This window comes from Diabrotica virgifera, chromosome 8 (assembly GCF_917563875.1).
Source record: "Diabrotica virgifera virgifera chromosome 8, PGI_DIABVI_V3a".
Classification (NCBI taxonomy): Eukaryota; Metazoa; Arthropoda; class Insecta; order Coleoptera; family Chrysomelidae; genus Diabrotica; species Diabrotica virgifera.
In genome coordinates, this window is record NC_065450.1 from 124,278,776 (window position 1) to 124,302,771 (window position 23,996).

The 23,996-nt window shown below is 31.9% G+C and overlaps 2 protein-coding genes across 2 annotated transcripts in view; one reads left to right on the forward strand and one right to left on the reverse strand.

Annotated features, from left to right (window-relative positions):
• Positions 1-23,996, reverse strand: part of LOC126889827 (uncharacterized) — a 787,508-nt gene that overhangs the window by 436,927 nt on the left and 326,585 nt on the right. The window lies entirely within an intron of this gene.
• The window catches only part of LOC126889830 (cytochrome P450 4d2-like), an 83,668-nt gene that overhangs the window by 8,743 nt on the left and 50,929 nt on the right, over positions 1-23,996 (forward strand). The window contains exon 2 of the mRNA XM_050658517.1: positions 17,454-17,651. Coding sequence (XP_050514474.1) covers positions 17,454-17,651 — 198 coding nt within the window. The remainder of the gene's footprint in view (positions 1-17,453; positions 17,652-23,996) is intronic.

The window sequence follows — 23,996 nt, forward strand, 5'->3', positions numbered from 1 at the left end:
CGTTGTCCGACTAAAGAAACGAGGCTGTAAATTTGACGGACAAGAGATTTTCAATTGAAAGTACATATAAGTATTTTCAATTGAAAATTAAGAGTTTTGTAATAAAAATGACAAAACTGTACCACTCTAGAGTCTTGCGGGTGTCGGTCGCGATAATTTTTTGTCCTACAAAAATAATTTATTATATCTTATAATCTTTTGATTGAAATTAAAAATTATAGTTTTGCAAAACCAAAACATAATCGCGCTAGAGCTAGAGGTTTGGGTGTTGTGCGCGAGGAAAAGCGCCCATCCTGCACTCTGAAAATTTCAGAAAGTGGTAGACCAGTTGGTAGACTCACTCAAACGAATCAGTTAAAACCATTTTAAGACTTTTGTAATCATTTTCAAAAAAGGATGGTGTAAGTACTAAGGACTAATAGTTAAAATGTAAAATGAAAAACACTCCTTTATAATATACAATAACCGCCTTAGACACATAGGAACATTGAGCTATTACAGTCCTGGACCCTTCACTTGTTGCAATGTTTATTTTTATGTCTAGTGACGTTTAAAACGTCAGAAAATACATAGAAACTAAATATTAACTTAACATAAAAAGTTGACAATTAATAGATCAGCTGTATTTGACGCTTAGTAGTTGTTATTTTGTTAAAGTTGTAAAAGTTTTAAAATATAGTAATAATCTTGGTGTTTGAATAAAGTTATTTTACAGCAGAGTAACAATACTATTTAATTAATGTATTTTTTGTATGGGAAAACAATTATTTTGAATAGTTTCCTGACAGTAACATGACAGAGATGAACGTCACGTCTGAGAACGGACCGAATTAGCCCATAAGCATAGCAATTATAGCAATTAGGTACAAAATATTTTCCACCTAAGAAGACCGCTTTGTAATTAAATGCCAATAACTTTATTACTAGCGGACCAGATAAGCGGCGATATATTTTACATTTTACACTATCTTTATGAATAACATTTTACTGGTCTGTTGTGTCAATCAGCACTACTCAACAAGTTTTCGTTTATTCGTTTTAATATTTTATTGCAATAGTACGGAATATACAGTGCGCTGGAATAAGTGTTACCCTCTTACTAACTTATTTATTTTTAGCACATAAGCAAAACACTCGGACAGGTCGATTTTTAAAATAATCGTAGTACCTTATAGCATCAATGTTTCGAACTTTACGCGGTCCCTCTTCAGGTCACAGTGATAACTTTGATTTTTTTTAAATGGGAAAAAGTACATCATGTGACACCTCATTTAAAACCTTTGGGGTCATCCATAAACTACGTCGTTGAGAAGAGGGAGGGGGGCTTGCTTATTACGACGCAGTACGACAGGGGAGAGGGGTGTATAAGTGCCCATTCGACGTCGTTTAATATATTGGTATATTTAAATTTATCGCTATTGTGTCTATAAAAATAACTTTTTACTAGCTTCTACCAGCATTAAAGTATAAAATATTCATATAAAAATGTATAGTTTTTGATATGAAATTGAAAATAAAACAAAACGTTTACGAATAAATATACCTTTGTTAAAATTAAAAAGAATAATTCTATTATAGATACTTTTCATTTCGTTTTTATCAGTCACGGCGTTAAAATAATAGGTAGCACTTTTGTACAGGACAACAAACAATAAGACATTGTTATTTGGATTTACACAATCGCTTCTATATACAGAACAACGTCTGAAAGCAAAAAAATATTAAATTGTTAGTTCATTTATGTGCTGCATACTGTGTGTGAAACAACAGTTCTGAAAGAACGAATAGAAATGTTTTCTATTTAGTTAGTAAGTCGTATTTATACTTTAGAAGAAATGGCATCGAAATCAAAACAAAATAAATATAAAGATTTATATGATGCAGTTAAGAAAGCATACCCCGCAAAATCTTGGTCCAATGCTATTTAAATGCATTCATTTTTTTTAATACTAAGAAAACTAATAAAGATTTTTGAAAAATTTAATCGCAGATTGAAAGACTGCATTATTGCCGAGGGCCAAAAGTTCCTGAAAACTTCTATAATGTTTATTTTAATAAGTTACATGGGTGAAAAAAAAAAGAGAAAATTTTGTCTGATTTTTCATTTTAAATATTTCATTCAAAAGAAACCTTTTGTTTATTCTAAGGGACTTTCAACATTCGGTAATAATGTAATCTTTTATTCTCCGTTTAAATTTTTCAAATATATTTATATATTAGTTTTCTCAAGATTCGAAAAAAATTAATGCATTTAAATAGCATTGGACCAAGATTTTACGCCTACCCCCTCATATTTGATTAAAAAAAACGGAAATAATATTGATTATTTTTAAATCAATGAAAGGGGGGTCGTGAGTTGCAACGACGACGTCGACATTAGGGGGGGTCGTCACTAAACGACGAATTACGACGGAGGGGGAAGGGTATTAAAAAGTTGAAATTTTTTACGACGTAGTTTATGGATGCTTCCTTTGGAAGACTTATTACAAAAATGTATAATACTTGAATCCTTTTTGAGACCGTAGGCGCAAAATTTCGGTCGAATTGTTTTTAAACGCATTTATTTTTTTCGAATCCTGAGAAAACTAATAAGTATTTTTGAAAATTTTTAACGCAGAATGAAATATTACAGTATTGTCGAGGGTCAAAAGTCCCTGAGAACTTCTATAATGATTAGTTTAATAAGTCACAGGGGTGAAAAAAAAAAGAAAGTTTAGTCGGATTTTTAATTTCAAATATATCATTCAAAAGAAATTTTTGTTTATTCTAAGGGACTTTTAACCCTCGGTGATAATGTAATCTTTTATTCTGCGTTTAAATTTTTCAAAAATACTTATTAGTTTTCTCAGGATTAGAAAAAAATAAATGCGTTTAAAAACAATTCGATCGAAATTTTGCGCCTACACTTTTAAAAAGGATTAAAGTATTATACATTTTTGTAATCAGTATTTTAAACGCTTTTAAATGAGCTATCACATGATCTACTTTCCCATTTACAGAAAATCAAAGTTTTGCCTGTCACATGAAGAGGGATCGCGTAAAGTTCGAAACATTGATGTTATATTATACTTTGATTATTTTAAAAATCGACCTGTCCAAGCGTTTTGCTTATGTGCTAGAAATAAATAAGTTATTAAGGGGGGGGGGGGTAACATTTATTCCAGCACACTGTATCTTGTTTAAACAGTGAATTTATTACATATGTATTTTTTTTTAATTTCTTGTGACGTATAGTATAATGTAGGTTTAACCAATACTCAAAGTTAAGCCTTTACAAAACCATATTACTTGAAAAATATAAGGAGTATTATGTGTCATAATAATTATAATCTCCTTTATACACGTAAAAAAATTGTTTAGTATGTATTCCTTAAATCCACCCAATCATTGGAAAATGATTCATGGTATTTAAAAATATCTGTTAACGACACTGTTATCGACAAAGTCGATCAAATTCAAACTTGTCAGCATATTACACTTTTGTTTATAAATGATGGTTGTGAATTGTATTGGTGTTATTTAATATTTTAGCAAAATACATAATCAGCAAAAATCTTATTTAAAACATGTGAGCCGTTTTTGCAATCACTACACTTGTTTAAACCTTTTGTTTTGTTGAAAACTCGGAAGTGATTTAGTGCCAGTTTGTTTCAAGATTATTTAATACAGTGTCTGTAGAAAGTAAAGTCCTGGATGTATTTTATTCATATTTGGACATACATATCAAGTATTTTCCAATTTTACTGTATGCAAAACCATTCGTATAATTTTCATTCTGCGCAAAATAGAGACCTTAATGAACATTTGATGTCGACAAATAATTTCGAGTATTCGAAATATTCCGTCCCACTTCTTTTAACACGCCCTGTATATACATATATTATATTCATTTTATTTGCCCTTGATAGAGAAAAATCCAATATTCTTACTGAACGTAAAATACAGGAATTTAAATATTTTTACTTTTCAAACGATCAGAATTAAATATTAACGCCCCACTGTTTGAGACCGACTGATCACCTCTTAATTGCATATCGGCCGTCATAGGGTAAAAGAACTTTACCCATGTATCTAGTAGCGTGGCGATTGCTGTATAGGTACATAGAGTTAGCATGAAAATTTTATTTTTCTGAGGAAGCTGATGTCTCCGCGAAACATGTAAAATTGACTACTGTACGAAATTTAAAAACAATGTTTTATGTTTTTATTGAACATGCATTTTCATCAAGTAACCGTCAATTCCACAAATCATATATTAGAACATTAATTAACAAAAACATGCGAACTCACAATAATAATAGTGTCTTATATTGAAGCACGATAAATCTAAAGGGATGGGTACGTAGTTTCTGCTCTAATGCTATTCAAATTGGATTCATTTTTTTAGAATTCTGAGAAAACTAAGAAGTATTTTTGAAAAATTTAAACACAGAATGAAAAATTAAGTTATTAGTGAGGGCCGAAAGTCCCTGACAACTTCTATAATATTTATTTTAATAAGTTACAGGGGTGAAAAACTAAGAGAACATTTAGTGTGATTTTTAATTACAAATATCTCATTCAAAATAAACTTTTTATTTATTCTAAGGGACTTTCGGCCCTCGGTAATAATTTAGTCTTTCATTCTGCATTTAAATTTTTCAAAAATATTTATTGATTTTTTCAGGATTTGAAGAAAATGAACACAATGTCGGTGGTAATATTTTCCAAATCTATCTTTGTCATATAATGAATCTATCTTTGTCACATAACGCACTCAGTCGAATAGAATATTGTCAGCATATTGTCAGTCAGACAGTGACAATTTTAAATATTTGACATGGCATCGGAAATATTTTGAGTTGTTGATTAAATAATATTGATAGTGTATTTGATAAATAATTGATTTATGACGTGAACTTAATAAAAAGTTATTTATTGTTTATTATTTATGGAAGATCCAAGCAGAAAATACACCAGGATGTATTCAGTTATCCAAGTATTTTGTTGTTAAAGATGTTCGTTCAAAATTGTAAGCGTTTCATAGTAACAATATACAGGGTGTTTCATTGGGAAAGTAACATACGTTAACTGTAGAAAGAGGACATTTGGGCGGTCTCAAAAATACCATACTTAATGGGTCTTATTTCATTAATAACAAAAATACTGAGTGTTTTGTCTATTTTGCCATTTTCTTATTTGATTCATAACTTACCACACTGTATATTCATTTTATATTTGGCACGCAAATATGATTTAGAGTGTACAATTAATTAATTTATTTAGAATTGTAAAAATCCAGGTCCGGATTAAAAAATGTTGGAAAAATGTTCCGACCCAAAAACAACACCCTGTACATTAATTTTTTTTAATGGATTTTACAATTGAAAAGAGGATGAAAACCTTAATTTATTGGTATACTTTGAATTTTCGGCAAAATGAATTTTCTGGTAAAATTTTGAATTTGAATTCTGAAATTATGTGAATTGCGAGAGCTTGAAGTAGAAAAATATTGAAATACAACTTACAACTTGTTAACCACACTGTATATTTATTTTATATTTAACACGCGAATATTCTGTAAGGTGCCCAATCACTAAATTTATTTACGATTATAAAAAATCCAGAGCCGGATTAAAAAATATTGGAAAAATCTTCCCACCCAAAAAAACACCCTGTACATTATTTTTTTAATGGATTTGAAAATAGCATGAAAAACTAAATTTAGTGGTATACAGGCAACTTGTGTAGAATTTCTCCTCTGCAATTTCTTTTCAGTACAACACTGCACTTGCATATAATAATTAGAGTTCTACAGTACATATTGTACCTCTACAGTACCTCGGACTGTAGGACTGTACTGTAGAGTTCTACAGTACCTCGGACATGTGATGCGGGGCGAGAAGTATGGCATCCTGCGACTCATAATGCAGGGAAAGATAGATGGCAGAAGAAGCATCGGCAGAAGACGAATTTCATGGCTGAAGAACCTGAGAGAATGGTTTGGATGCAGCTCAAAACAACTATTTAGAGCTACTGCCTCAAAAATTAAAATAGCTATGATGATTGCCAACCTCCGTAGCGGAGATGGCACCTGAAGAAGAAGAAGAAGTACATATTGTCATTTACATCAAAAGATAAAATTCCATAGTTTATTGATGAAAGAAGTAACTGCTTTTGGTGTTATTATTAGTAAAACACTTCACTTTATTAATGACTAAAAATTGTTTTCTTTCTTTCGTTTGACTAAAGAAAGAATGAATGAGTTTGACTAAAGAAAGATGATGGGTTTTGTTAAACCATTACATTTTGACTGAAGACTGGGGACTACGCGTTCCGCGACACTTAAGTCACTTTAATTTTGCAATAATATACTCTTCACTCACAAAAAAAAACAGGCACAGTTCTGTATGACCTACAGAAAACAACAAAAAGAATACCGGTAAAATACCGGTGTGATATTCACTACTACATCCATCATTCCTTCTCACTTTTCACAAGTAATCTCCTCAAGACTCCACTGAACTTAACTCTGCATCAGGCCAAACTTAACTTTTTAAACTGAACTTAAACTCTTCAGTACCGCTGCAGCGGCGCGATGCTCCAGGAACTTGAAGTAGAAACTCTCAGTTCCACACTTGTAACTTCAATTGTTTGACTAACTCCTAACTCCTAACTTAAACTCACCAAGAATGAATAACAACAATCATGAACCCATCTAACTCGGGCACACTCTGTCTCTCCTACCACCTCCTACTAGAGCATCCTTTAACCAATGAAAAGAACATTCCTTCCATTTACCATTGACCAATTCAAAATATACTCTTAATCACGCCTCAAAAAAAAGCAGCCATAATTTTCCCAGCGAATCAGAGACGATATACCACAAGAATCCCACATGGACACTTCCCACGAGAAATGCCAGTTCAGCGACTATGCATGTGTGCTGTCCAGCTGCGAAATATGGACAATTTTAACCATAACTTAACTCTTATGGCATAATGCCGGATTATCCGGCATATTTATACTCAGCTATTGACACTGCTGCTGCCGTTGACGGAAATATTGCCCGAAATATGATATCGACGCGAGTGAGGTGTTCACATCAGTTCCTCGCCAATGTCCTCACAACTCATTACCGAACGACTCACAAGAAAGGAATGTGACAACAGCATCGTCTTGCTCCCTTACTTACTTGCCGCTTTGACGGCGGCAAGTGAGAGAGAGAGTAGCTGAATGGAGCTGAATGTAAATACCCACTCGTATTCGCGCTGCCTCTCCTTTGACTTCCGCCACAAAAACCGACTCTTTGGGTATGTAGGTACAATGGCAGTAGCATGACGAGCAGCAGCGCGAGTGAGCTATTTACACATTCACGCTGCCCACTTCCCTGCCCAATTCCCTGTCCAAGAGGACTGTGTATAAATGCGGTATTACGATTACATTATCGAGATAAGCACTTGACTCTCCTTCGCCGAAAATACTAACAAATTCCTTGTCGGCAGATCCAAGACTCAAATCCTATATAAACGTCGACACCTAAGATTTCCTTTGAAAATACTCGCATGCCGCCTTCATCGGACCTATAAACCCATATCTATTCAATTAGACGATGAAAAAATTAGCCGTGAGAATATTCCTCTACGCAAAGGTTCGAAATAGGTTTTTGCCGGTGACTGAAAAGACAAACTTTGAATTAGGAAATAACTAAAATTTCATATTGGATTATACCCAACGGTTTTAAACTGTTAAATGAAACTTCCATTATACCAGGAGCGTTCAGTAAATACGATCTTAGAAAATCGAATATAATTAAAAAAATAAGGGGTGAAACGATCGTATCTTTGACACCGTTTCAATATAAAACGTTCTGCGTGACAAGACTACACATTAAGGTACGTTTTTACTGGAGCGATTGTTGCGCTCATCGTTGAACGATCGTAGCTGAACGGTGATTGCGGTGTGCTTGTGTGGTTTGTTAAGGAGCCGTTTTAACTGAAGCGTTTACAGCCGTTGTACCGCTGGAGTCGCTAACGTCGATTTTTGGCGACTGGTCTGCGAGTATACACCAGGGGTGGGCAAAAGCCGGCCCGCGGGTCGGATCCGGCCCTTTTGCTTACTTTATACGGCCCGTTGAATAATTCTTATTCATCAAATTTCTTTGTCTAAATGCTTTAAAAATATACTTATAGCATTTGTGTCAAAAAAATTTTGGACAGTGCAGAGAAATAACTCCATCAAAAAGATTGGCGGGTACACAGCGTTCGTTCACAGCATAGTCTTCCGGCCCGGGAGACATTTTGAAAATGTCATTTTGGCCCGCGCTTATAGTATGTTAAGTATGGAGAACGGTAAGGGTTTTATACCGATCGAAGACAATTATTGTCTGAGATCGGTTACCCTTAACGTTCGACATGCTTATAACGTTTTTTGCACGATTGATACCATTATAAATTATAAAATTAAACATTTTCGTCATATTGACTAGTTTCATTCATTTTATCAAGATAGATACTTTGGTTGTTAGGTAGTAACTAGGGTGCATAACAACAATGGAGAATTGAGTTTTTATTTAGTTGTCAATCATTTTAAGTACAATTTTGATTATTATAAATTAAAATATGAGCGAAAGTGAATTTGAAGAAATTGAACGGGCTTGGGAAGAAGGGTGTTCCGCAATTATTCCCGAAAAATCCAAAATCTGTTATCAAAATACCTACCAAAGTTTTAAAAAATGCTGCGAAGGCAAGAATTTAAGAATCGAAGAAAAGACTCTATTGGCATATTTCGGTTAAACATATGCAGTTGAAAGCTCCTGGAAGCCTCTGGGCAGAATATTCAATGATTAAATTCACCGTTTTTCTTTATGATGGCATTGATATTTCCAAGTTTTCAACTTTGATCGCGTATTTGAAGAGAAAAAATGTTGGCTATAGGCCTAAGAAGTTTCAATATTAATAAATAATTCGTTAGTTTTCTTTATTCTTTCAAAAAATAAATTAAAATTAAGAGATTTTTTAACTCGACGGTAAGTGAATTACTTACCGTCGAGTTGGAGTACTTACCGTCGAGTTGGATTACTTACCGTCGAGTTGCTAGTAAATGTCACCTACTGACGTAAAATCTGTCACGGTAAACAGTCAAAAATGATCAATCGTGCAAAAAAAGTATTTACCCACCCCTGGTATACACAGTCGCAGACGCTGAGCGGTTACAATGGCGTGTGTACGTGACTTTGAAAGTTTTTTATTTAAGAGGTTTTAGCAGTTTTTAAGGTGTTTCTGAGTTTTTTTTTAAGATATTTTTAGCAGTTTGTGAAGTGAAGCTTGTTTTTATAAGAATGTCTCATTTACATCATCTCATAATAAATGGTTGTTTATCAATTTTTTGAATTGTCCTTCTTCTTCTCTTCTTTTAAATATTGCATGTTTTCTAATCTTGGAGAACTTAATATTTCTAACATATCTTCGTCCTCTATTTCTTCTGCTAGCAGGTATTTTGACAATAATTGTTTTCTTTTAATAATATTATTATTAAAATCAAGCTCAAACATTCTTCTATCAAATACCGATAAGAATTTAAGTGTTTTATTCTAAAATATATTTTTTTAATTTTTAATGAGAAAGGTTCATTATGAAACGACGGGCGATCGGGCGCTGCATTATTAACTAAGAAACAATGTTTTAAAATGAAATAAGCCCAAAATACTTACCAAGAACTGATAAAATACGGTTTGAACTTAAATTTAGATCCTTTGTAATTTCAAATATTTTTTTACTTTTGTTTTTGAGCACTGAAAGTCATTTTTCGTTTTTTCTTAGTTTAAAATTGTTTATAGCTCGACAATGAACTTACGAGATAAATTACAAAAGACCTTTTTTGTTTCGAATGATTAAAAAAATCTAAAATAATATCTGCTCGGGCGGAAAAAAATTAGTATAATTTATAAAAAAGTGAATTTTTAATTATTAATTAATTATAGTCTGGTCAAAATTATATCGGGCACCCCTTGATTTTTATAATTTTTAACATATTAAATTACATATTATCAAATAATTTTTATCCATTTATAGTACACTGAATCAAGGATTTTGCTCCAAATTTTAAAGAACCGCTTGGATTGACATCAAATTTGGCATACACATATCTGTCAAAGAAAAGAAGTGATATTATGGCGATGTGTGTTTTGTCCAAGGGCTGAGTTTCGCCCCTTCTGGCTAATTCTAAGCAACTTATATTCTATAGAGTTTTTTCACTAAGTCAATACTTTTCGAGTTATTTGCGAGTGAATATGTTCATTTTTCAACAACAAAATAGTTATTTATGAAACAGTTCGTGAAGTATGCTTTTTGCGAACGCACGCGATGTTTAGAGCACGAGCGACAACGGAGCGAGTGCTATCCATCGCGTAAGATCGCAAATAGTTATTTATGAAACAGTTCGTGAAGTATGCTTTTTGCGAACGCACGCGATAGTTAGAGCACGAGCGACAACAGAGCGAGTGCTATACATCGCGTAAGTTCGCAAAAAGTACTTCACGCACAGTTTCATATAATATTTTATCTATGATGAACAAATAAAAAAACTGTAACTCTTCGTCACTGGAATTTATTTCTATTCTACAATTTTTAGAACTTTCGACATCTAAAAATTCTACTTCTTTCAAACCACAAAACTGTCAAAACTTTTGTCGTAATTTATTGCTCATTATGTCATCACCATGACAACGCGAAATTTAAGGATATTTGATTATATGAAAGTGTGTCAAAAACAGTGCGAAAAAGTAAGTCCCATTTAAAATACATTGTTACTTCACGCACACTTTAAACACTTCACGCACTGCTATCTATAATGACAGTTTTCACAAACTAAAAACTTATACATAATATGACATAGAGTTGATAAAACTCGTTTTTAGACGGTTTTTCGCAAATAACTCAAAAATTATTTTATCGAAAAAAGAACATTCTTAGTAAAAATATAGCCAGTAAAAAAGTGAAAAAAATTGTGGATGTATGAGGTCTCTAGACCTACTATAAACAGAGTTAGAGCTAATTAAAAGAAGGTTCTTATTCGTCAAATTCCAAATAGAACATTTTAACGTGAAATAACCAAATAATAGAGAACTTTTTGGGGAAAACTCATTGCAACTTTTTTAAAGTGTTTAAAAAAGCTTTATTTCTGCTTTTTTTAAGTTTCTAGCATCAAATGTAAGCAATTTACTCTCAAAATAAAGCTGGTCTCTTTTGTTTTTGGCAAAAAAATTGGGAAAATCACCTATATGAAACTCATCGTTACCGCTTTATAAGTGGCTTTAATTATTTTGTGTTTATTACATAAACTGTAAGTTTCAACGGTTCAAAGTGCTTACTTTGAAAAAATTTGGTTTTAAAGTAAAATTTTTAAAATTTTTAGTTTGGAAAAAAATGCTTTTTTTCAAAATGACTTAAAAATTATTATCAAAAATCTCAAAGAGTAAAAACAAGTCGGCTCTGCTTTTTTGAATATTTAGGATTTTTTTGTTTTTCTGTAAAACAAAAATTTAATAATATTTAGTGATCTAAATTTGCATACACTCGTAATTAGTGGCTCGTTCAAACCCTTTCAACTACAGCCCTTTCAAAAATAAAGACTCTGAATCAATGAAACGTACAGATCATGTAAACAATACATACACGAGTAAAGCAACTTGTAAAGTGGTAACGATTAATATTTGATATGCTAATTAGGGGGTGATTTTCCCCATTTTTTCGGGAAAAAATTTTGAAATAAAAAAAGGTTCTTATTCGTCAAACTCCAAATAGAATATTTTAACGTGAAATAACCAAATAATAAAGAACTTTTTGGGGAAAACTCATTGCAACTTTTTTAAAGTGTTTAAAAAAGCTTTATTTCTGTTTTTTTTAGTTTCTAGCATCAAATGTAAGCAAGTTACGCTCAAAATAAAGTTGGTCTCTTTTGTTTTTGGCAAAAAAAAATTGGGAAAATCACCTATATGAAACTCATCGTTACCGCTTTATAAGTTGCTTTAATTATTTTGTGTTTATTACATAAACTGTAAGTTTCAACGGTTCAAAGTGCTTACTTTGAAAAAATTTGGTTTTAAAGTAAAATTTTTAAAATTTTTAGTTTGGAAAAAAATGCTTTTTTTCAAAAAGGACTTAAAAATGATTACTAAAAATCTCAAAGAGTAAAAACAAGTCGGTTCTACTTTTTTGAATATTTAAGATTTTTTTGTTTTTCTGTAAGACAAAAATTGGATAATATTTAGTGTCTCTAAATTTGCATACACTCGTAATTAGTGGCTCGTTCAAACCCTTTCAACTACAGCCCTTTCAAAAATAAAGACTCTGAATCAATGAAACGTACAGATCATGTAAACAATACATACACGAGTAAAGCAACTTGTAAAGTGGTAACGATTAATATTTGATATGCTAATTAGGGGGTGGGGTGATTTTCCCGATTTTTTCGGGAAATTATGTGAACTATAAAAAGGTTCTTATTCGTCAAATTCCAAATAGAATATTTTAACGTGAAATAACCAAATAATAAAGAACTTTTTGGGGAAAACTCATTGCAACTTTTTTAAAGTGTTTAAAAAAGCTTTATTTCTGTTTTTTTTAGTTTCTAGCATCAAATGTAAGCAAGTTACGCTCAAAATAAAGTTGGTCTCTTTTGTTTTTGGCAAAAAAAAAAATGGGAAAATCACCTATATGAAACTCATCGTTACCGCTTTATAAGTTGCTTTAATTATTTTCTGTTTATTACATAAACTGTAAGTCTCAACGGTTCAAAGTGTTTACTTTGAAAAAATTTGGTTTTAAAGTAAAATTTTTAAAATTTTTAGTTTGGAAAAAAAATGCTTTTTTTCAAAAAGGACTTAAAAATGATTACCAAAAATCTCAAAGAGTAAAAACAAGTCGGTTCTACTTTTTTGAATATTTAGGATTTTTTTGTTTTTCTGTAAGACAAAAATTGGATAATATTTAGTGTCTCTAAATTTGCATACACTCGTAATTAGTGGCTCGTTCAAACCCTTTCAACTACAGCCCTTTCAAAAATAAAGACTCTGAATCAATGAAACGTACAGATCATGTAAACAATACATACACGAGTAAAGCAACTTGTAAAGTGGTAACGATTAATATTTTATATGCTAATTAGGGGGTGATTTTCCCGATTTTTTCGGGAAATTATGTGAATTATAAAAAGGTTCTTATTCGTCAAATTCCAAATAGAATATTTTAACGTGAAATAACCAAATAATAAAGAACTTTTTGGGGAAAACTCATTGCAACTTTTTTAAAGTGTTTAAAAAAGCTTTATTTCTGTTTTTTCTTTTAAGTTTCTAGCATCAAATGTAAGCAAGTTACGCTCAAAATAAAGTTGGTCTCTTTTGTTTTTGGCAAAAAAAAATTGGGAAAATCACATATATGAAACTCATCGTTACCGCTTTATAAGTGGCTTTAATTATTTTGTGTTTATTACATAAACTGTAAGTTTCAACGGTTCAAAGTGCTTACTTTGAAAAAATTTGGTTTTAAAGTAAAATTTTTAAAATTTTTAGTTTGGAAAAAAATGCTTTTTTTCAAAATGACTTAAAAATTATTACCAAAAATCTCAAAGAGTAAAAACAAGTCGGTTCTACTTTTTTGAATATTTAGGATTTTTTTGTTTTTCTGTAAGACAAAAATTGGATAATATTTAGTGTCTCTAAATTTGCATACACTCGTAATTAGTGGCTCGTTCAAACCCTTTCAACTACAGCCCTTTCAAAAATAAAGTCTCTGAATCAATGAAACGTACAGATCATGTAAACAATACATACACGAGTAAAGCAACTTGTAAAGTGGTAACGATTAATATTTTATATGCTAATTAGGGGGTGATTTTCCCGATTTTTTTTACCAAAAAAAAGAACCAACTTTATTTTGAACGTAACTTGTTTACTTTTGATGCTAGAATCTGTTTACAAAACAAAAATATAAAGCTTTTTTTAAACACTTTAAAAAAAGTTGTTAATCACTTTTTCACAAAAAAAGTGAAAAAGTTTTCCTTTTTTAGTTATTTTACGTTAAAATATTCGATCTGGAATTTGAAGAATATGAACCTATTATTTATTAGTTATAACTCTGTTTCTACTAAGTCTAGAAAGCTAATACATACACCTTTTTTTTCACTTTTTTACCGGCTATAGTTTTGGTTAAAAAAGTGAAAAAGTTTTCCTTTTTTAGTTATTTCACGTTAAAATAATCGGTTTGGAATTTGACGAATATGAACCTATTATTTGTTAGCTATAACTCTGTTTCTACTAAGTCTAGAAACCTAATACATACACCTTTTTTTCACTTTTTTACCGGCTATAGTTTTGGTAAGAACGTTTTTTCGACAAAATACTTACTTTTTGAGTTATTTACGAAAAACAGTCTAAAAACGTGGATCATTTGTTGAAAAATGAAATATCCACTCGCAAATAACTCGAAAAGTATTGACTTGTGAAAAAACTTTATAGAACAAAAGCTGCTTAAAATTAGTCAGTTTATCCACTTCCGGACTTATTTTGGACGTATATTTTCTCAAAAAATATACGTGAAAAATATCGGGGCAAAAGCACACATTAGCACATCACTTTTTCTTTGACTTAATAGCTATAGCCTAATAAAATAAAAAAAAGTCAAAATGTAAATTCGTACAGCTTAAAACAAATTTTATATCAAAGTTTAGGTGGGTACAAAAGATATTTTCAAGCAAGTATCCAAATCATACAAGGGGATCATTGTTTAAATAATTAAAAAGGGGTCATTTTTGCAAAAAAAAATACTTTTTCAACTGCTGAGGTAATTCACTTATTAATGAAGGTCTATGGGATTTTTTTCTGCAAAGTTGAATGGTAAATCTTTCACATAAGACTTACTAAATTAAATTTGACCCCCTATTTATTTAAATAATTGTACATAAAACTTTAAAAACAAATGTGCAACAAAATATTTTTTAGCGTTTTAAATAAGCACTACAAAATATCTTATTTTACAGAATAAGTTGCGCTATGTTACCAGTATTAAGCAAAAAAAAATTGGTCGAAAAATATTTTATATTTTTTGAGATATTGAATTTGTTTATTACATGTTACTATATTTTCAATTGCAAAAACGCGGTTGTTGCCAAAGAAATATTCACCTGCTTAAGATCTCATTATTTTTATGTATATTTTCGATAAATGTATTGATAAATATGCCCTAAAATGGCATTTGAAAATTATTCAAATTTGTTTATAATTTGTTTTTTTTTAATGACGTCGCGGGGATTAAGTATTTTGAAATTCCGTTTCGATAATTGAGTTCCTGGGAATTTTTTACTAATTAACAAAATTTTTGTCGTTTTTTCTTCTTCTTTTTTTTTCTTGGAGTTATATTACTACGGGCCCTTTTAGGGTTAAATTTTATTAAGAATCTCTTAGACCTAAAAATATTAAGACTGATCTAAAATTACTTAAATAAAATGTGGCTACTTACTGAGTTACAGGGTGTTTTATTTAAAAATTTAAAAATTGTTTTCATCAAGTACTTTTAAAATATTTGACGTATCCTTATCATACTTAGCAGAAAGTGTGGGTACTATACAGTCTACTAAATTGTGATAAATAAAAGTTTCTAGCTACTACCAGAGGCGTACGACAGGGGATAGTTAATGGTTGACCCTTCCCAAATTCTACGCCACTGAGTGAATTACTATTTTAGCGAAATTTTTCGATTATCCAATACTTTGTATGTAAATAACTTTACTGGTATCGATAAAGTAATCAGTTTGAGAGATATTGGAAGTTTAAAATGAATGAATTAATGAATCAAAATAACTATGCCGTTTCATTTTTAACCTCCAATATCTCGAAAACTAATGACTTAATCGTTACCAGTAAAGAGTATATTATTTACATAGAAAGTATTAGAGGATCGAAAAATTTCGCTAAAATAGTAATTCCTTCAGTATCGTAGAATTTGGGAAGGGTCAACCATTAACTATCCCCTGTCGTACGCCTCTGGTAGTAGCTAGAAACTTTTATTTATCACAATTTAGTAGACTGTATAGTACCCACACTTTCTGCCAAGTATGATAAGGATACGTCAAATAGTTTGAAAGTACTTGGTGAAAATAATTTTTAAATTTTTAAATAAAACACTCTGTAACTCAGTAAGTAGAAACATTTCATTTAGACCAATCTTAATATTTTTAGGTCTAGAATCTACAGCTTAGAGATTCGACATTCTTAATGAAACTTAATCCTAAAAGGGCCCGTAGTAATATAACTCCATGAAAAAAAAGACGAGGAAAATAAGACAAAAAAATTGGTTAATTAGTGAAAAATTCCCAGGAACCCAATTATCGAAACGGCATTTCAAAATATTTAATCTCCGCGACGTTATTAAAAAAACAAATTAAAAACAAATTTGAATAATTTTCAAATGCCATTTTAGGGGGAAGTTTAATTGAAATTTGAATTTATCAATACATTTATCCAAAATATACAAAAAAACAAAAATAATAAGATTTAATACAGGTGAATATTTCTTTGGCAACAACCGCGTTTTTGCAATTGAAAATAGAGTAACATTTAATAAACAAATTCAATATCTCAAAAAATATTAAATAGTTTTGGACCAATTTTTTTTTGATTAATACTGATAACATAGCACAACTTCTCCTGTAAAACAAGATATTTTATAGTGCTTATTTAAAACGCTAAAAATACTTTTTTACAAATTTGTTTTTAAAGTTTTATGTATAATTAATTAAATAAATAGGGGGTCAAATTTAATTAAGTAAGTCTGATGTAAAAGATTTACCCTTCTTTGCAGAAAATAATCCTATATACCTTCATTAGTAATTGAATGACCTTAGCGGTTAAAAAAGTAATTTTTTTGCAAAAATGACCCCCTTTTAATTATTTTAACAATGATCCCCTTGTATGATTTGGATACTTTCTTGAAAATATCTTTTGTACCCACCTAAACTTTGATATAAAATTTGTTTCAACCTGTACGAATTTACATTTTGATTTACATGTAGTGTAATTTTATTTTACTAGACTACTATGTGTATGCCAAATTTCATGTCAATCCAAGCGGTTCTTTAAAAATTAGAGGTTTTGCAATATTTTACCGTCAGCGAACGGACTAGAAATATAATCTTAGATTATACAGGGTGTAACAAAAATACAGGTCATAAAATTCACATATTCTGGGACCAAAAATAGTTCGATTGAACCTAACTTACCTTAGTACAAATGTGCACATAAAAAAAGTTACAGCCCTTTGAAGTTACAAAATGAAAATCGATTTTTCCCAATATATAATATATTATATAGATAACTGTACTAAAATAGTAACTATTTCATTTTAATGTTATTGTTATTGTTATTAAATCATAAAATTTTTATGTGCTCTAAAGAAGTTAATTTGAGTAACCATTTTTAGCTCTGTTACAAACCTTTCTGGATCTGCAGAAAAAATATGGAAATTTCTATAAATTATGGATGGGACCCAGGTTACACTTGGTGATATACAAACCAGAATATTTAGAGAAAATCATGACTTCACACGTTCATTTAGATAAAACCAGCGGATATGATCTATTTGAACCATGGTTGGGGGACGGATTATTAATAAGCACTGGTAAGTATTCGTTCTACTTGTTTTATCAATTAAGTTGATAATAGTAAAAGTTGTTTTTACTTGTATTTTTGTCGTCTATCACTAGCAGGACCTCTGTTTCCTTCGATTTTACCCTTCATAATCAGCTGCAACAACTCGTACTTAGCATTTCTAAGTCTTCTTCTTCTTCTTATACTTGTTGTGTTGTAGATCTGTCGATCTGTTAATTCGGACGTTGAAGTATTTCTTGAGAGGTAGACTGCCAGCTATCTCTCCATCTTTTTGGTGGTCTCCCCGGTGGACGCTTGCCTGCTGGTTTTCTTTCTAGAGCAATTCTTGGTAGTCTATGCTCTTACATTCTTTTTACATGACTGAACCATTCTCTTCGTCTTTGCCTGCCCCATCTGACTACATCTTGCACGCCACATTGTTCCCTGATGATGTTGTTTCGTATTCTATCACTTCTTGTCTTCCCTGCTATTGCTCTTAGTGTCTTCATTTCGGCTGTTCGTAGCATGCTTTTGGTTTTATTGGTGTCTTCTCTTGATTCAATGCTATAGGTCATAACAGGTCTGATGTAAGTTTTATAAATTCTAACTTTGCTGTCCATTCTCATATACGGGTTATTCGAGACCACATCTCTCAAACATCCGGACAAGACATCGGCCTTGTTAATTTGTCCTCTTAGGTCTCTAGCTGGGTCATTATAACTTGATAACTCTACATCTAGATATTTGAACTGGTTGAGCTGTTCTATGGATTTCCCCTCTAGCACTAACTTGAATCTAATTGCGTATTTCGCAATGGTAATGCATTTTGTTTCCTGCGTGGATATGTTCATGTTGAGTGTCAGGTGATGAAAACAATTGGTACGAGAGCATTTTGAAATAAAAAAATATCTTGAGGTTACATATTTGATTTGAAAAATGAAAAAACAAAAAAATTATTTTTGTCGAAAAATCCAATATGGCTCTAATCAAATTTCAATGATCCTGTCTTACCAACTAAGTGTGACATTCTAAAGTGCTTTCTCTTTATTCGTAATGAACTTAGTTGACAAATAATAATAAACATCCATCTATCTCCGACGTCTTGAATGCCGTTGCAACGAAAGTAGAACAAATATGAATAAAAGCTTCTATTCCAACATTATCGCATAAGTGCATTCAAGATGTGATTAAAAATATTTATACAGAGTATCAAAATCTTAAGCGATAAGTACACAAACACTCAGCAAGCATCTGATTCATAAATGGAAAAGATTTGTCAGTTTCGAAAGGTGTGTAAAAAGTTATTGAATATCGCGGCTTGCAAGTGAAACATGACTGGAACTGTGCGTGTTGTGTGTACTTGTAATAAAATCAAGAAAGTACAACAAAATGAGAAAATTTTTCTTCAAGATCAACGATCCTGTCGAAAAATGGCAATTGGACCAGTGGATATTGCAGCATCTGCAGCAATAAGGTAGAAAATGGAAAGAACCATGAAGGCGAAGGCAAGTTCTCAAAAATATAATACTGACGAAATTGTTCTTAAAGCATGTACCGTTGATTCCTCTAATCCTTCCATAAGTAGAAGCTTGTCTCGACTCAAATTCTTCTGATGCAGATGATCATGAAGAAGAAATCATTGCTCCTTTGTCAACAGTTACAGTCCAACCATCTACGTCACAAATACTGCTACACTTCACTTCAATCTCTAGTATGCTTATTTCATTGCAATGAGCTACCTTTACGTCATTTAATTCAACAGTTAGATTGACGCACCAGTGGGCCACTTGGTTTTTCAGGGTCAATAGGGAAACTTCTGGAACGCTGTGAAGAGAAGGCTGTTGTCGATATTGTCGCAATAGAAAACAACCTAGCAATATTATTATAAACAACAGACCTTAGCACCAATCCGAAGTACTTGTACCAAATCAGTCAAGCAGTTGCTGCGGGAAAATGTCCTAATGATTTGAGCCTTAAAAAACCTTAGAAAATATCACACGCAAGGTGGCTGACACTTGATAATCGGTTGCTTCGATTGTATGTTGGAACTGAATGTCCCAGCCCCAATTAATTATGTTAGCAAGTTTCATCCAAAAAGTGTATGCACCAGTTTGGTTCTATATAAAACTGCATCCTACCTATTCTGATGGTTCAAAACATTTATGGCGAATTATCCATTATTCACGATTTCTACCAGTTGACCAAAGAAAAATTGTCGATGTCGTTATCCAAAGGAATGCTTATTTTGCCCATCCCGAAAATGCATTACTCGGTATGATGAAAGATGAACGAAAACATATACGGGAGCTAGGACTACGCAGAGTGCCGAAGGCTAGAGAAAGTCAGAAAGAAAAAAGATCCGGAGATTCAAAATATCAACATTAAATTTTATTGCTGTAGATTATAATGACTTAATTTCTATTTCTGGATTCAAAGTTACGGCTCCTCCTTTGCTAAAACATATTTCCAATGAAGATGTAAGAGATATGATTGATTCTGGGAATTACAACAACATAGAGGTCTTAAACTGCCCTTGTCAAACAAAATCCGTGAAAAGAACTGTTAAGTTAGTAACTGAAGCATCAGCTGCTGTTTGTGGAGCAGAATCAAGGGATGACTTTATTCGTTCAAGGTTGCAGCCTAGAAATATTATGCCAAAATCAGACTACCAATCTTAAAATGTATATTGTATCATAAAACAATTATTTAGATTCAAAGAACTGATAAAAAAATAAATTTAAAAAAAATTTTTTTTTTTATTTCCAAAAATTTTAATTTAATATGGAACCTGAAGATAGGGTCCAATACAAAAAAGATTTCTTACAGTTTTATTATACATCACAACACAACTTTTTCGCACTAGCCCCATAAAAAATAATGACTTCGAATTTTTCGTTCTACCCTAGTGTGTAGACATGCGTTTGGCATTTTGTTATCATCAATCTATTTTTGTTATGTTCTTGTTATCCGCCTCTTCTTTATGTATTCGCAACCAAAGTCTGCTGCATTCTACTGATGCCATCTTTTTTAACGATACAGATTTATTTTAAACGTCTATTTAAAAATTTACGTAGTTTTTCGAGATTTTAATATTCTGCAGACTTTAACAAACACGAAGAAATATACTTATACACGAATAACAAATGAAGAAATCCTGAGAAGAATTGGTACAGAACGACAACTGCTATGCACAATTAAACAGAGAAAAACGGCATACCTGGGGCTAGGGATGGGAAAAACCTACCGGTTATAACCTAAAACCGGTTTTTTAATTTCGCAACAGATCCGGTTTTACCGGTTGTTTTTTTGTCCCGGTTATAACCGGTTTTTTCTTTTTACAGCAATAACCGGTGAAAAACCGAATAAGTTACCTTTTGGAAAAAATAATTGATTCAGAGAAAAAATTCCAAAGACTTCTATCTAGTTTCGATCCCAATCATAAGTATTATAAATAATATGCAAAGTAATTAACCCAAACAACCATAATTCAAATGTTATTTACTAATAAAGAACTGGACGAAAGTGCCACAACAGCTTTTATGAAACAATTAAGTTTTATTATAGTTTTTGAAGAGTTATTTAGATGATAATATTTACATAAAACTGTAAGTGGTCTGCTTGAAATCGATATTGCAACCATCATAGCCCGCACTTCACTCTCGCCGAAGTCGATCGAGGTTCAACAAGTATGAAAGTGTAGACGGCCACCTTGTGTAACTTTGCCTAACTTCGTTCTACTTCCGAAATCTGTCGGTCTGGCGCGTCCGAGTCAAAGGGATCTTTGTCGGTATCGCACCGCTTGAATGTGTTCCTCGCGAAGTAGACTTCGGTCAACTTTGGCGAAGTAACTTCGCCGAGAGTGTATAGCCCGTGTAATTGTTTATGAGTACTTGAGACTCTTGTATGATATGTTATGATTGTGAATACCGAAATATGATAAGGAAGCTCCATTATGTAATTTTTAAACAGTGGGTATTTAAAAGGTATTGGTATTATACAAAAGGATGAATTGGGTTGTCGAATTTATTTAAAAAAAAATATAAGTGCATTTGGATATTTTTTTAAACTCGGTAGATCCCAGGAACATTTCGGTAGATCGGTAGGATCATCACTTTTGGGAATATTCCAATTGACAACGCAATACACGTCGACGCTGTCTACAACGAGCGACGAATCAGAGTTTCCAGATTGGGGTACCTTGAAGGCGCCTGGGAAAATTTTTATACATTGAAATGGTTAAGGAATTTTTCGGGAGGAAAATTGAGCAAACTAAAGAGATGTAACATTTTAACCTATTAAGTATTGCTATTAACCTATTTGCTATTGGTTAAAAAACCGAAAACCGGTTTTTGGAATAACCGCTTTTTTTGACCGGTTATAATTGCAATGTTAAACCGTAAGTAAAAAAAAAAACCGGCATAACCGAAAACCGGTTTTTTTATCAACAACCGCCATCCCTACCTGGGGCACCTAATTAGAAACGAAAGCTACCAGTTTCTGCAAACCTTAACTTAAGGAAAGGTCGAAGGAAGAAGGGAGTGGGCAGGAAGAAAATGTCATGGCTCCGGAATGTCAAACAATGGACAGGACTAAGAAACATAGGAGACCTAATACATACTGCAAGGAATAGAGAAAAATGGTCAAACGTGATCGCGAACATCCATTAGTGGATTGCAGAAGAAGAAGAATAGACTTTAAATCATCATGTATATTTCGGCACCATCATTAGTCTAGTCGCCAAATAGAGGTCACCGTGTCCTTTTCAATTCTGATGGACAAACTCAACGGTTTCTTATAGATTTTCGGCTGCTGCTTACGAATTTCGAGGGTGGATTTCGATCCAAGTGGTCAACAAATTGTTATAAACAATTTAATTGTTTATAAATTGTTTATAAGGCTCTGGGTCATAAATTAAAAGAGATAAAAAGAATGTTTCAAATAAAATTTGTTCGTTAATAAAAAACGAAGAAAAAAACGTTTAGTAAACTTAAATCAAACAATTAGAACTCAAGATATTATAAAATGAGTGCACAATGCAAGTTGCAAATTGCAAAATAAGTATTTTTCGAAGCGTTATCGATCGTAGCTCGGCTTCTACGCATTCAAATGAGCCTTAGAAGGTCTCATTTTAAGGCTTCAATAATAGGCTTCCAAACAGAGTTTGTTAAATTACTTGATCTTCATTTGTTTTAAAGTTATACCCATTTGTACACAACAAATTGTATATTAATTTGTTTATAAGGGTTTCAAGCAAATTTAAGCTATAAACATTTATACCTTAATTAACAATAATGATAGAAGGACTCAAAAAGAAAATTTTAAGCTTAAGAAAATGTTTGTAAGTTTATTTTTGGCTAAGATATCGATATTTTAATAGTGCGCTCTGAGGCGAAAGAACGGCTCACCGCGTAAAGGTTCACGCGCTAACTTCTCGATGCAAATTATAATTTCTATGTATATACATATGTATACGTCATCTTCATTTGCCATTTTTGAAGATCGTAATAAAATTTTATCATATAATTCTTATAATTAAATCATCATACTGTACCTCGTATCACCTTTCATTCTATTTACTTTGCCTTCTATTTTTTTTTACTAAATGAGAAAAAAAAACATTAAAAAGTAATCTTTCAAAAATAGAACTAAAAAGTAAGTTGATATTATTTATTAATACTGTTTTTACAAACTTTTTGTTTCATGCATCGGAATTGAGATATACAGGGAATCTCAGCTTTTTTACATCTGTATAAGTTCTTAGAGCAATTTTTACAGTTACATGGTGTTAGGTACTAAGTCTGTTCTTGTAGGCAGTAAAACTAAAACTTTCTGGGGCTTCAGAGCCTAATTATCTATATGATATATACCTCGTCCAATTTACTTACCGTTGCACGTCATCCGCGCCATAGCCTGTGACACGATACCAACACGAAATATTTAGGCGGTGGGTGTGTCCTTTTTTAGAATCAAAATGATTCTAAAGGGGAACACACCTACCGCCTAGATATTTCGTGTTGGTATCGTGTCACAGGCTATGGCGCGGATGACGTGCAACGGTAAGTAAATTGGACGAGATATAGATATAATCTATATCATATAGATATCCAGTGGATAGTGGATAGTATTCATATAAAGTGGATCTAGTTCTTTTACAGCATCATCAAGGCACGTCAATTGTGTGTATGCCGCCACAACATTAATGCTCGTTTTATATGCAATGATGATACTGCAAAATAACTCGATCCATTTTTATATGGATATCAAATATTGGCTTATTTGCATGCGTAGAAGCCGCGTTACGATCGATAAAACGTCGAAAAATACTTGACTGTGAGCCGATACGAAAAATAAACTTACGAACATTTTCTTAAGTTCA